The sequence below is a fragment of the Ctenopharyngodon idella genome, chromosome 22, assembly GCF_019924925.1.
Source record: "Ctenopharyngodon idella isolate HZGC_01 chromosome 22, HZGC01, whole genome shotgun sequence".
Classification (NCBI taxonomy): Eukaryota; Metazoa; Chordata; class Actinopteri; order Cypriniformes; family Xenocyprididae; genus Ctenopharyngodon; species Ctenopharyngodon idella.
The window spans coordinates 9,835,415-9,847,809 of record NC_067241.1 but is presented as its reverse complement, the minus strand read 5'-3'; the positions used below and the strand labels follow the sequence as shown (position 1 = coordinate 9,847,809).

At 37.9% G+C, this 12,395-nt stretch overlaps 2 protein-coding genes across 6 annotated transcripts in view; both read left to right on the top strand.

Moving 5' to 3' along the window:
• The first annotated feature begins 14 nt into the window (after positions 1-14).
• On the top strand, positions 15-9,695 carry LOC127505516 (F-box only protein 44-like). 5 transcript variants are annotated; one of them, XR_007927729.1, is made up of 9 exons: positions 15-159; positions 245-359; positions 443-713; positions 801-915; positions 1,004-1,099; positions 2,488-2,623; positions 2,719-2,901; positions 6,932-7,046; positions 9,525-9,550. XR_007927729.1 is itself a non-coding variant. In XM_051881120.1 (8 exons), exons 1-7 carry the CDS (start codon positions 152-154, stop codon positions 2,863-2,865), a joined length of 888 nt encoding a protein of 295 aa, XP_051737080.1. In that variant the 5' UTR covers positions 15-151; the 3' UTR covers positions 2,866-2,901; positions 9,525-9,695. The 5 variants fall into 5 exon arrangements, 3 of the variants coding, with proteins under 3 accessions (XP_051737080.1, XP_051737079.1, XP_051737078.1); XR_007927728.1 differs by lacking the exons at positions 6,932-7,046; positions 9,525-9,550 and adding exons at positions 4,445-4,544; positions 4,706-5,584; XM_051881120.1 differs by lacking the exon at positions 6,932-7,046 and having other exon boundaries at positions 9,525-9,695.
• Positions 5,972-12,395, top strand: part of fbxo44.9 (F-box protein 44, tandem duplicate 9) — a 32,068-nt gene continuing 25,644 nt past the window's right edge. The window contains 3 exon segments of the mRNA XM_051881117.1: positions 5,972-6,843; positions 6,932-7,046; positions 9,525-9,605. Of these exon segments, the coding sequence (XP_051737077.1) occupies positions 6,836-6,843; positions 6,932-7,046; positions 9,525-9,605 (204 nt within the window). The 5' untranslated portion in view covers positions 5,972-6,835.

The following is a 12,395-nucleotide window of genomic DNA, read 5'->3' as shown; positions in this document are numbered from 1 at the left end:
TAAAATGTACACCGTACTACGGATAATTTTCATTTTTGGGTGAACTATTCCCTTAAGGCCCCCCCCATAGCCTGTTTCAGTTTTCCGGAAGCAGATAGAGTGCTGCTGCACAGTCGTTGTATCTGGTTAGGAACGATACTAATGCGAACTAATGCTAAGGTATCTGCTATTTGTGTTTCAGCTTTTTTTTACTGTTACATCTTCACTGTAACACGTACTGTAACTAACGTGTTTCCACCCGTAGGTCCAGGCACACAAAAGTGTCAAATAAAGTACCACTGTCTTCTCAAAAAATAAGAATGGGTCAGTCAGAGAGCGGGCACATTCATGTTGCTTCGAGGAAACGCAGATCAGAGGAAGTAACTTGCATTGAGAACTAACATTTAACTGGATTTTTCCAAGAGTATTAGAACTGAAAGCTATTCTTTCTTCCTCTTGTCAGTGCACAGTTCTGCATTCAGATGTTCCAGATGTTCCTCTAGCTGTGGTTGAGGAGATCCTACTGAACCTGCCTGCACATCAGGTGGTGCGAGTCTGTCGGCTGGTGTGTCGTGAGTGGAAGGAGCTGGTGGACAGTGCTTCACACTGGAGAGAGCGCTGTCGGAGAGAGGGGATCCAGCCCTGTGATGCTTCCAGACCCCCAAAGGACTGGCGCCTGTTTTACTTTCTTACTAAGAAACAACGTAACTTACTCAAGAATCCCAGAGCGGATGGTGAGCCACATAATTAAGACTGTACAATACATGTCAGTGTAAAAATAAAAGTTTGCATCAGTTTTTTTTTTCTGATGTTCTTATCAGATGTTCTTCAAGGATGGGAGATTGTATGTAATGGAGGTGATGGCTGGGCGGTCGAAGGAAATAGGAAACCATTTCCGGACAACACAGTCACCAAATGTTTCGTAACATCTTATGGGTATGATTGATATTTTAGACCCTTCAAGAAAGTTCTATCAATCATGTAGCCAATCCACACATGAATCACCCATAAACTTTGTCCTCAGGTTATGTTTGAAGCGACAGCTGATTGATTTGAAGAAAGAAGGTTATAGTGCTGCTTTAATGGATCAAGTGCAACCTCATATCAAAATATCAGACTGGTGAGTGTTCGCTCAAACTCACATTTCATGCTACAGTATGTTAGGTGGTAAATTTCATAATTTGTTTTTTTTTTTTTTTTTGGGTGAATGACCTGTCCATCTGGGTCACATGTGCAGATTGTTTTGTATTTTGTACTTTCCAATCCCACTCCCCCATCTCTTTTAAACATTGCATTCAACATAGTCTCTTGTATTTCACTCTCATTAAGAATGGTATTGGTGGAAAAGTCTTTAGTGTCATGTGTCTTTAAATCATGTGTGAAAGGAACTGATGGTTTAACAGAATATTTTGGCTGGAGCATTTGTGTACGACAGGGCTGCATGGTGAGTCCACTTTTGTTTATTCTTTTCCTAAATGAATATATAACAGTATTGAAGGAGAACTGTAAAGGTAAAGGTATTCAGATTAAAAGTATCACAAAAGTGCAGACCTTGTTATACGCTGATGATATGGCTAATGTATCAGATACAACTGGAGGGTTACTGAAGGAAATTTAACAGCTGGAAATTTTTTGTAGCCTTTACAGTATGAGAGTGAATTTGAGTAGAAGTTATGGTTTTTAGAAGAGGGGGCTCGTTAAATAAGAATGGAAAATGGTATTTTGTTGGTGAGAAGATTGAAGTGGTTAATTGTTATCTGATGGTACAAGAGAGCTACATTGCATCTGTATATAACATACAGCTGGTACAATCGTTGTTCCTATTCAGATGCTCAGGTCATCATTAATCTATAGAAACAGGCAGATAGAGTATCTGTAACTATTGTAAGTTACCTTTGAATGCCTCTGTGATAGTAGATGACAAGCATTTCTTGTATGATTGTTCTTTATGTGGATCTGCGTAAGAAATATTTGGGTGATCTCGGCTCTTGTTTGTGATGTTTGTATTGATGTGTAGTGTCACATGTTTGTGATTCAGGGTATTGCATGGAGTATTGCACTGTATGAAAAAAGAGCATCTGCCATGCTATTGTGATTCTGTGGAACTATGGGCCGAGAGGCCATGTATTCCTGAAATAAATAAACTTGAAAAACTTGAAAACTTAACCTAAAAATACAAATTCTGTCATCATTTACTTACCCTCATGTCATGTCATTCCAAACCCTTTTGACTTTCTTTCCTCTGTGGAACATAAAAGAAGATATATTGAAAAATGTTTTTTGTCCATACAATGAAAGTCAAAAGGGTCCATTGTTGTTTGGAATCATCAACTTTCAAAACATTATTTGTGTTCTTCAGAATAAAGAAATTCATACAGGTTTGGAATGACATGATAGTGAGTAAATGCTGACAAAATTTTCATTTAAGTGAACTGTCCCTTTAAGGTCCTAATATGAAAGCTCAATTTGTTAATAGGAAGACGTTTATTTGATGTTTGTCTGGTACAGGTATGCCCCATGCCCTGACTGTGGAAGTGAGTATCAGATCTGTGTAGAGTTGCTTGATCAGAGGAAAAACCCCATCAGAACCTTTCAGCCTGAGACAGTTATATTTCCATCTGGGAACAGTGAGCCGTGGTGTCAAGTGAGTAAAGTAATACTGACAGTGCAATTATTCCCCTGTAATCAAACTAATAGTCAAAGCTTAACTGTCCTTGTGTTTGTTCTGCTTTATTTCAGATGACCCACATCTTTAAGGATTATGGACCTGGAGTTCAGTTTATTCGTTTCACTCATGGTGGGAAGGATACACGGTTCTGGGCAGGCCATTTTGGAATACGGATCACTAGCAGTAGTGTGGAGATCAATCCAACTGATGAGGGGTAGTGCGGTTTTTTAACTGCAAAACATATTTATTAAAAGGTTAGTTCACCCAAAAATGAAATTTCTGTCATTGATTACTCACCCGCATGTCGTTCCACACCCGTAAAACCTTCGTTCATCTTTGGAGCACAATTTAAGATATTTTTATGAAATCCAAGAGGTTTTTTTAACCTCCATCGAAAGCAATGGAATTATTAATTAAAGGGATAGTTCACCCAAAAATGAATATTTGATGTTTATCTGCTTACCCCCAGGGCATCCAAGATGTAGGTGACTTTGTATCTTCAGTAGAACACAAATGATGATTTTTAACTCCAACCGTTGCAGTCTGTCAGTCGATAATGCATGTCAATGGGAACACAATCTATGAGAGTCAAAAAAACATGCACAGACAAATCCAAATTAAACCCTGCGGCTCGTGACGACACGTTGATGTCCTAAGACACGAAACGATCGATTTGTGCGAGAAACCGAACAGTATTTATATCATTTTTTACCTCTAATACACCACTATGTCCAACTGCCTTGCGCACGGCATCCGGTGTGTGAGGATTAGTCCACTTTTAAATAAAATTTTCCTGATAATTTACTCACCCCCATGTCATCCAAGATGTTCATGTCTTTCTTCAGTTGAAAACAAATTAAGGTTTTTGATGAAAACATTCCAGGATTATTCTCCTTATAGTGAACTTCAATGGTCTCCAAACGGTTGAAGGTCAAAATTACAGTTTCAGTGCAGCTTCAAAGGGCTTTAAACGATACCAGACGAGGAATAAGGGTCTTATCTAGCGCAACGATCAGTCATTTTCTTAAAAAATACAAATGTATATGCTTTACAAACACAAATGATTGCCTTGCATGTGCTTCCACTTTCCGTATTTAAAAAGCTTACGCTGTATGTCCTACGCCTTCCTTATTCAACTTACGGAACGAACACGGCGCCAGTGAGAGATATCATACACTTTACTCTCAGAATGAGTCTTAAGGCTGAGAATCTGTCTTATGTCTAGTTGTTGGTACCATAGTGCATTTCCCATTACATGTCCTGTCCTACTGCAGGCATATTGCATTTGTCAGAGTTGTGGGAGGGGCTATGATGCCATCAACAATCACTCTATGTTTTATATTTTCGATAAACAGAAAACACGTGATCCTCAAGAATTAGATCTTGATTCAGCGGTTTTGGAAGTCCAGAGTCCTGCTACATGTGACTAATGAGATACCTAAACTGTATAAAGTATATATAACGGATCTGCTGTCAGTGTCAGTTAGTAGTGAGTCATCAAGGCGCTCCACTGCCAGAAATATTTCAGTTTAACAGAAACCGATTGTTTGCTGCTGCAGTAAATGCTTAAAGCACTATTGGAAAATCCCTCGTGCTCGCCCTAGATGAGAATCGAATAACAAAGTTGTCACCTCGTGACTCATGACGTGTCTTCAGCTATAATAACCCCTTAACATGTCAACTCAATCTCTAGATCATTCTCGCGATGCTGAGTGACCAGAGACTCTAGCAGTCTTCCACTTAGTCATAGAACCACAGTTACGTTCGTGACCAGCATTCTATTTCCTTTCGCTCTAGACCGCCAGAGGCAGTGCTGAAAGGACTAGTGGAAGACAATTACCTACGCAATCATAAGGAATGTCCGGGCAGGCAGAAAGCACTGCAGCGCATACCACTGGCAAGGGAGTCACATTCCATCTGTAGAAACTTGAAAACGTGCAGGCTGAACCCCAAGTTGCTGCAGCAACTTTTTCGTTTTTCATGTCCAAAAACTGTAGTTTTCTATATGTAAAAACTGCAGTAATCTTTTGTAAGGGATATGCTGTTTTTTTTCAACAGGGAATGTGCATGTGGAACACCCAAGTTCCGAAAGATGCTGCAAAAAATCTAAAATGCATCCCACTGAGCAGTATAATGGATCAACATCACGGCTAGAACACCAGTCAGAGAAAACCTTCCATTTATAAGCATGTAACTTTTCCATGGATGCCGCAAGTGCATTCAAAACAGTGTCCCTGGCCCTCTCTGAACACTCCAATGGTGCTTTTCCACTGCATGGTACGGTCTGGTACAGCTCAGTACGGCTCACTTTTTGGTGCTTTTCCTCTGCATGGTACGGCTCGCTTAAGTAGTACAAAGCGCCAAGAGAGGCCTGGTGGGTCCAATGGCCACACCCACAGTTTCAATCGATCTGGATGTGGGTACTAAACTCTTCCTTCTAGCTGACTCAGTAGGTCTGGTCTGTTGGGTAGAGGACAAGGTGGTCCTATTATCAATGAAAACAGAGTCTGAAACATGACCTCGCAGGCCAATGTGGAGCCACTAACAGCAGACTGTGGCCGCAGTCGTGCACTCGAGACGGAGTCCTCCAAATCAGTGTTAACAGGGGAAAGCATATAGTGTCATGTCTGGCCAGTTGTGTGCAAATGCATCCAGACCCAGGGATCCCGGTTTATCCATCAGGGAAAACCAACGAGGGCAGTGAGATTGTTTGTGAGCACCTCTACAGTTGATGCACTTAAGAAAAATAGACATGCAGCACAACATGGTGGTAATTAACAGAAAAAAAGACTGAGAATGTGCATCCGTCATGTAAACAATACAAACTTTTGCCTATATGTGAACAATCTGCCCATACAGGCTATTTTGAATCTGCATAAATAGGCTATATACTGACACTTATAGGTCTCCATGAATTAAAAGAATATAGCCAAATCAGCCTATATTGTCATAATATTATGTCAGAGATATTTTAGCAGATTCACTCTGCATTTAAATGTGGTTGTCTCTGAAACTCTGCAGTGTGTATGTGGATGTTGGTCCTCTTAGCAGCATGAAAAATAAAAGGGGAGGCGATTCACCCCATAGATTAAGATAAAATGGCCAAAGTGTAGTGTAATCTGAATAACCTACAGTACGTACAAGTACACAAATTTTAATCTTTGTTCATACCATATTTTTTATCTTCAAACGAGAGTGAGAGACACCACAAAATCAAATGGTCATATCAAATGTATGATACCTTCTCAAAATAATCGGTAATAAGACTAAACTGTCTTGTGTGCATGTTGGTAATTATTATTATTATTTCTTTACAGAGATTACATTTTTTATAATATACAGACTGAAAAATACATATATAAAAAAAAAGAAAAATAAGAGAAGACCATTAAAGATATTAATTTATACATCAATTAAGATACATCTTAAATTCTTTCAAGAAGATGAGAAAAATTGGTTTGTTGTTGAACTTTTGTGGGTATTAAATTTGCAAAGAAGATCCGTTTCTGTGTGAACTTGGCAAAATGAACATCTCGTATAAATATCACTTTTATATTTCTTCATGAAATGTTTGACAGGGTAAAATTTCTTTATTATTTTCAAAGACATTCTTTTACTTTATTAGCGAGTAAGTATTTTTTTTGCAAGGACCAGAACTTTTTCCTATTTAAATTTAAAAGTTAGTTATTAAAGATTGCAGGAGATACAGAAATAATATTTTCAAGAGCCTACAGTTCTCATGACGTCTCTCCTATCTTGTTCTAATCGTATTATAATATATTTTTATAGATATGTTTTATTAAATGCTTATCACACAACATAAACACTTTACAGAGAGCTGTAACAAGACAGTCAAAAAAACAACAATCGTGTTATATTCGTCAGTGCTGTAGGGGGCGCCATGATGTCAAGTACAAGCTTATAACAGTACTTTCGATTTTTGGGTTCTCATCTCGGTAAGCACGTGGGAATACGTTGGGAATCCGACCAGAATCCTGGTACGTGTTTAAATATTGGGAAATCTAAGCTGGAAGTAAGTATAACGGATCAGATGTCACGGTGAGCCGTCAACACGCTCCACTGCCGTTCCAGCTCCAAGACATTCCAGTTTTCCAGAAGCAGATTAGGGTACTTCCGCATTAAGAGTCGTTATCGCTGGTTATGAGAGTGATATTTGTCATATAACTAATGCGAAGGTATCTACTATTATTAGTGTTTCAGTTTCAGCTTTTTACTGTAACATCGTCAGGCTATGAGACGTAACTTCCGTGTTTCCACCCGTAGGTCCAGACACACAAAAGTGTCAAATAAAGGACCGATGTCTTATCAAAAAACAAGAATGGGTCAGTCAGTGAGCGGGCACATTCATGTTGCTTCGAGGCAACGCAGATCAGACAAAGTAAGTTGCATTGAAAACTAACATTAAACTGGCCCAGACAGAAATGGACTGATTAAGATTGATCCAGTTTAAGATGGTAGATGTATTTTGGTAGCTTCTAGCTTGTCCAAAGAATGACAGGGATGACGTCAAAACCCGGAAGTCTCGCCTCTGTCCCCTCGAAATTTCCCTATGGGAGTTACAATAGCCTGTGGTTAACATTCAGTTCAGTTCACATTTATTTATATAGCTCTTTTCACAATACATATCGTTTCAAAACTGCTTTTCAGTAAATGCATGTCAACATTACAATTCAGAGTAATATGTTGTCAGAGATGACTGTCCAAATTATGTAATTTCAGAAATGTACATATACAAATCACGCAGTTAACTAACCATGTATTAATTTAAGCAATGTATTAATTTAAGGAAGAAACAATCAGCTCATGGAAGTAATGAATACATGTTAAAAATGATTAGGATTTATAGCAAAATTTGGAATGGTGCATGTTGATCCAGAGTTTGCGCCATCTGAAGTCCTCGCAGGGGTTGGCGCTGTCTCTTCACAAGTTTTGAGGCACCTTAAGTCTTCATAAGAGGCTGGATCCAAAGTGGAGCTGTTGATCTGATATAACTGGAGTACAAGGATATGAGATGCATTATGTGAATGCTTGGCAAAAGAGATGCGTCTTTAATCTAGATTTAAACTGGGTGAGTGAGTCTGAGCACCGAACATTATCAGGAAGGCTATCCCAGAGTTTAGAAGCCAAATGTGAAAACATTCTCCCTCCTTTAATAGACTTAGATATCCTAGGTACAACCAGAAGCCCAGAGTTTTGTGATCTTAAAGAGCGTGATGGATTGTAAGGCGATAGAAGATCTGTTAAATACGCAGGAGCTAAACCATTTAGGGCCTTATAGGTCAGTAGCAATACTTTATAATTGATACGGAACTTGATAAGACTTGATAAAATTGCTGTTATATGATCATATTTTCTTGACCTGGTAAGAAGTAGCTTGTTTATTAAGGATGCAGGACAACCAGCTTGTAATGTGTTACAGAAATCTAGTCTAGACGTCATGAATGCATGAACTAACTTTTCTGCATCAGAAACAGATAACATATTCCATAGCTTAGCGATGTTTCTTAGGTGGAAAAAGGCTGTTTTTGTAACATATGAAATAGGTCTTTAGTAGTAACAGTAACAGTACATCCTTCTAAATGCAGATTATAGTCTAAGAGATTCTGTGTACAGGTTTTTGGTCTTATCTAAATTTAATAGAAGAAAATTACTGGTCATCCAGTGTTGTATATCTTTAACACACACTGTCAATTTGGATAATTTAGAGATTTCATCTGGTCATGATGAGATATATAACTGAATATCATTGGCATAGCAGTGGAAACTAATTCCATGTTTTCATATAATATTACCAAGTGGCAGCATATATATTGAAAATAACAGAGGGCCTAACACAGATCCTTGTGGAACTCCATAATTTACTGATAGATTTTCCCCATTTAAATATACAAAATGGTAACCGTCTGAAAGGTACAATCTAAACCACCTTAATGCCTGTCCCTGAATACCAGTGTAATATTGTAGTCGATCTAAGAGTATTTTATTATCTATAGTGTCAAACGCAGCACTAATATCAAGTAACACTAGCTAGTTTTGAGATACAGCCTTGGTCAGAAGCTAGAAGTGAGTCATTTGTTATTTTAACACGTGCAGTTTCTGTGCTACGATGAGGCCTGAATCCTGACTGAAATTTTTCATAGATATCTTTTTTACTTTTTTGCAAGAAGGAGCACAATTGAGCCGACACCACCTTTTCTAGTATTTTAGACATAAATGGAAGATTTGAAATGGGTCTGTAATTTGCTAATACATTTGGATCTAATTGTGTTTTAATGAGAGGCTTAATAACTGCCAGCTTGAATGGTCTTGGGACATGACCTAGAGATAAAGACCTAAAGACTTTAGAGATAAAGTTAATAATATTGAGAAAAGGCTCTTCTGTAACAGGTAACAACTCTTTCAGAAGTTTAGTGGGTATTGGATCTAATAAACATGTTGTTGGTTTAGACACAATGATAAGTTTATTTAGCTCTTCCAGTATTCCTGTAATGGAATACTTAAACGTTTTGTTCTACAAAGTAAATTACACACATGCATACCAAAAACGTGAATTTTGAAGCAGTTAGGTTTCTTTTTGGAAATGCATGTTTCTAATAAATAACTAACTAATTTACAGTTTGGGGTGTGAGTGTGTGCGGTTTACGTTGTAGAACAAAAGGTCAAAATATTGTCGAGTTATGTTTACCACAGGCTTTATTTTACACATATATTGATAAACCCCATATTAAAATCTCAAGAGAACCATTGGTGAATTAGTCTTTCGTATTTTGACGTCATCCCTCCACCACTCTATAAACCATGTTCCACAGCTTCCAACAGGATTAGAACTGAAAGTTATTCTTTCTTCCTCTGTCAGTGCACAGCTCTGCAGTCAGATGTTCCAGATGTTCCTCTAGCTGTGGTTGAGGAGATCCTACTGAACCTGCCTGCACATCAGGTGGTGCGAGTCTGTCGGCTGGTGTGTCGTGAGTGGAAGGAGCTTGTGGACAGTGCTTCACACTGGAGAGAGCGCTGTCGGAGAGAGGGGATCCAGCCCTGTGATGCTTCCAGAACCCCAGAGGACTGGCGTCTGTTTTACTTTCTTACTAAGAAACAACGTAACTTGCTAAAGAATCCCAGAGCTGATGGTGAGCCACATAATTAAGACTGTTCAATACATGTCAGTATAAAAATATGAATGTTTGCATCAGTTCTTTTTTTCTAATTAGATGGTCTTCAAGGATGGGAGATTGTATGTAATGGAGGTGATGGCTGGGCGGCCGAAGGAAATAGGAAACCATTTCCGGACAACACAGTCACCAAATGTTTTGTAACATCTTATGGGTATGATTGATATTTTAGACCCTTCAAGAAAGTTCTATCAATCATGTAGCCAATCCACACATGAATCACCCATAAACGTTGTCCTCAGGTTATGTTTGAAGCGACAGCTGATTGACTTGAAGAAAGAAGGTTATAGTGCTGCTTTCATGGATCAACTGCAACCTCATATCAAAATATCAGACTGGTGAGCATTCACTCAAATTCCTTTTTTGGTGAATTTCATATTTTATGTGATGATTTTTTTTTTTTGTGAATGACCTGTTCACACATGAACCCTGTTTGCACTTTTTGGACCCTGTTGTCTTTCAAAACATCTTTTTTTGTGTGTTCCACACTAATGATAACAGAATTTTAATCTTTGGGTGAACTTTTCATTTAAGAACGTAGTACCAATGTTACATACAAACCAAATTTAATATGAAAGCACAATTATGTGATGTCTTATCTGCAGGTATGCACCACGCTTTGATTGTGGGTGTCAGTATGAGGTCTGTGTAGAGTTGCTTGATCAGAGGAAAAACGCCATCAGAACCTTTCAGCCTGAAAAAGTTCTATTTGAACAGTGGAACGATGAGCCGTGGTGTCAAGTAAGTAGAAAAATACTTACAATTATTTTCCTATAAACAAACTAAGTCAAAGTCTCATTGCCCCTGCATTTTTTCTGCTTTATTTCAGATGACACATGTATTTAAGGATTATGGACGTGGGGTTCGGTTTATTCGTTTCACTAATGGAGGGGTGGATACACAGTTCTGGGCAGGCTGGTATGGAATACGACTCACTAACAGTAGTGTGGAGATCTGTCCATCTGTCCAGAGATAGTATTTTCCTGCATGATTTTTTTTACATTCCTAAATTTACCAGGCACTATATTACAAATCTCTGTTGTAAATGTTAGTGACTTATAATGTGATCAGTTACTTAAGTGCAATAAATGACTCCAACTTACTGTGTGTATGTGATGTTACGCTTTGAAACTTATACACTCTAGTACACTCTATGGCCCAGTCCCAAATGGCACACTTCATATATACTTTCGGTCTCGTGGACTTATAGTGGCTGCTGCGTGTGTGTCCGTTAAGTCCATGAGACCGTAGGGTGTCCCATTTTTCATTTTAGGATTCAGAAGGGGGTTCGTGAGTGGAAATACTAGAACTTGTTTTGCATGATCATCCAGATGCCACTGAGATAGGAACACGGAGTGAGAGTTGTGTACCTCAGAACAGGAACTCTATAATAGCTTTTGCTATGGCAGACTCCTTGACAAGGCATTCTCTAATAAAAAGATTACAATGAAGTACTTTACTCCAGGCCACTCTGCAGTACAAATTTCTGACTTTAAGGCATGTTCTAAGCTGCTTCAGTACAAACAGGTTCCATTCTCTGAAGTGTCTCATCAGTGTCCATATACTCTTCATTACACTGTCACATGCACAGCCTAGAGTTAAAGTAGACCTAAGAGGGCCATGTTTAAATTCATGCCACTAGCAGATATAGAGTATTATAGTGCTGTGTTGAAAAATTGAGTCTGTCAATGTGATGATTTAGAGGCGTTTTATGAAATGACGTGAGATGAAATGTTAAATTGTACATTGTTGGATAGTTGAAATAATATAAATACTTTAAATGTGGATTTTTTTTAAATTATATATGCATAGCCTGAAATATTTTTCAATGTTTATTAAAATTTGTGAAACAACTTTGCTGAAGCATTGTCTGTTTTCTTGCAGTTTTTTGTCTGTTATAGTATATTTTATATATATATATATATATATGTTTGAAACAGATGTGGTACTATAAGTGAAGCTTGAAAGAACATGTAGTAAACACAACATCATATAGTATCTGAACTAGTGTTAATTTATTTGCACTTACCAAACTGTTCCTTTACTCCAAGAAAAAGCCTGAGGCAGCACAGGAAGTACAGCATTCCAGTGCACCAGTCAGATAGGCTGTCCTCTGTAGAAATTAAAAGACAAATGGTATTATACCATTCAGAGTTTGCTGTAATAGAACTCTTTTTTAAAGTTAATACTTTTATTCAGCAAGGATGCATTAAATTGATCAAAAATGAGAGTTGATGTTGTCTTACAAATAAAGAACCCTGAAAAAATATATCGCTGTTTCCACAACAATATGAAGCAACATTTTCTAAATTGATAAGAAACATTTCTTAAGCGTCAAGTCGCGTATTAGAATGATTTCTGAAGGATCATGTGACACTGAAGACTGGAGTAATGATGCTGAAAATTCAGCTTTGCATCACAGGAATTATTTGAAAAAAAAAAAAAAAATCAAAATAAAATGACTGTTTCTACTGTATTTTTGATCAAATAAATACAACTTTAGAGACTGGCTGATCTTACTGACCCCAACCTTTTGAATAGTGCATTATTCAGGCACT

Bases quoted from the DNA above. Each gene is read 5' to 3' on its own strand.
- LOC127505516 (XM_051881120.1), top strand. The intron at 714-800 runs GTGAGCCACATA...TGTTCTTATCAG, and splicing joins CAAGAATCCCAGAGCGGATG to ATGTTCTTCAAGGATGGGAG. The intron at 2,624-2,718 runs GTGAGTAAAGTA...GCTTTATTTCAG, and splicing joins ACAGTGAGCCGTGGTGTCAA to ATGACCCACATCTTTAAGGA.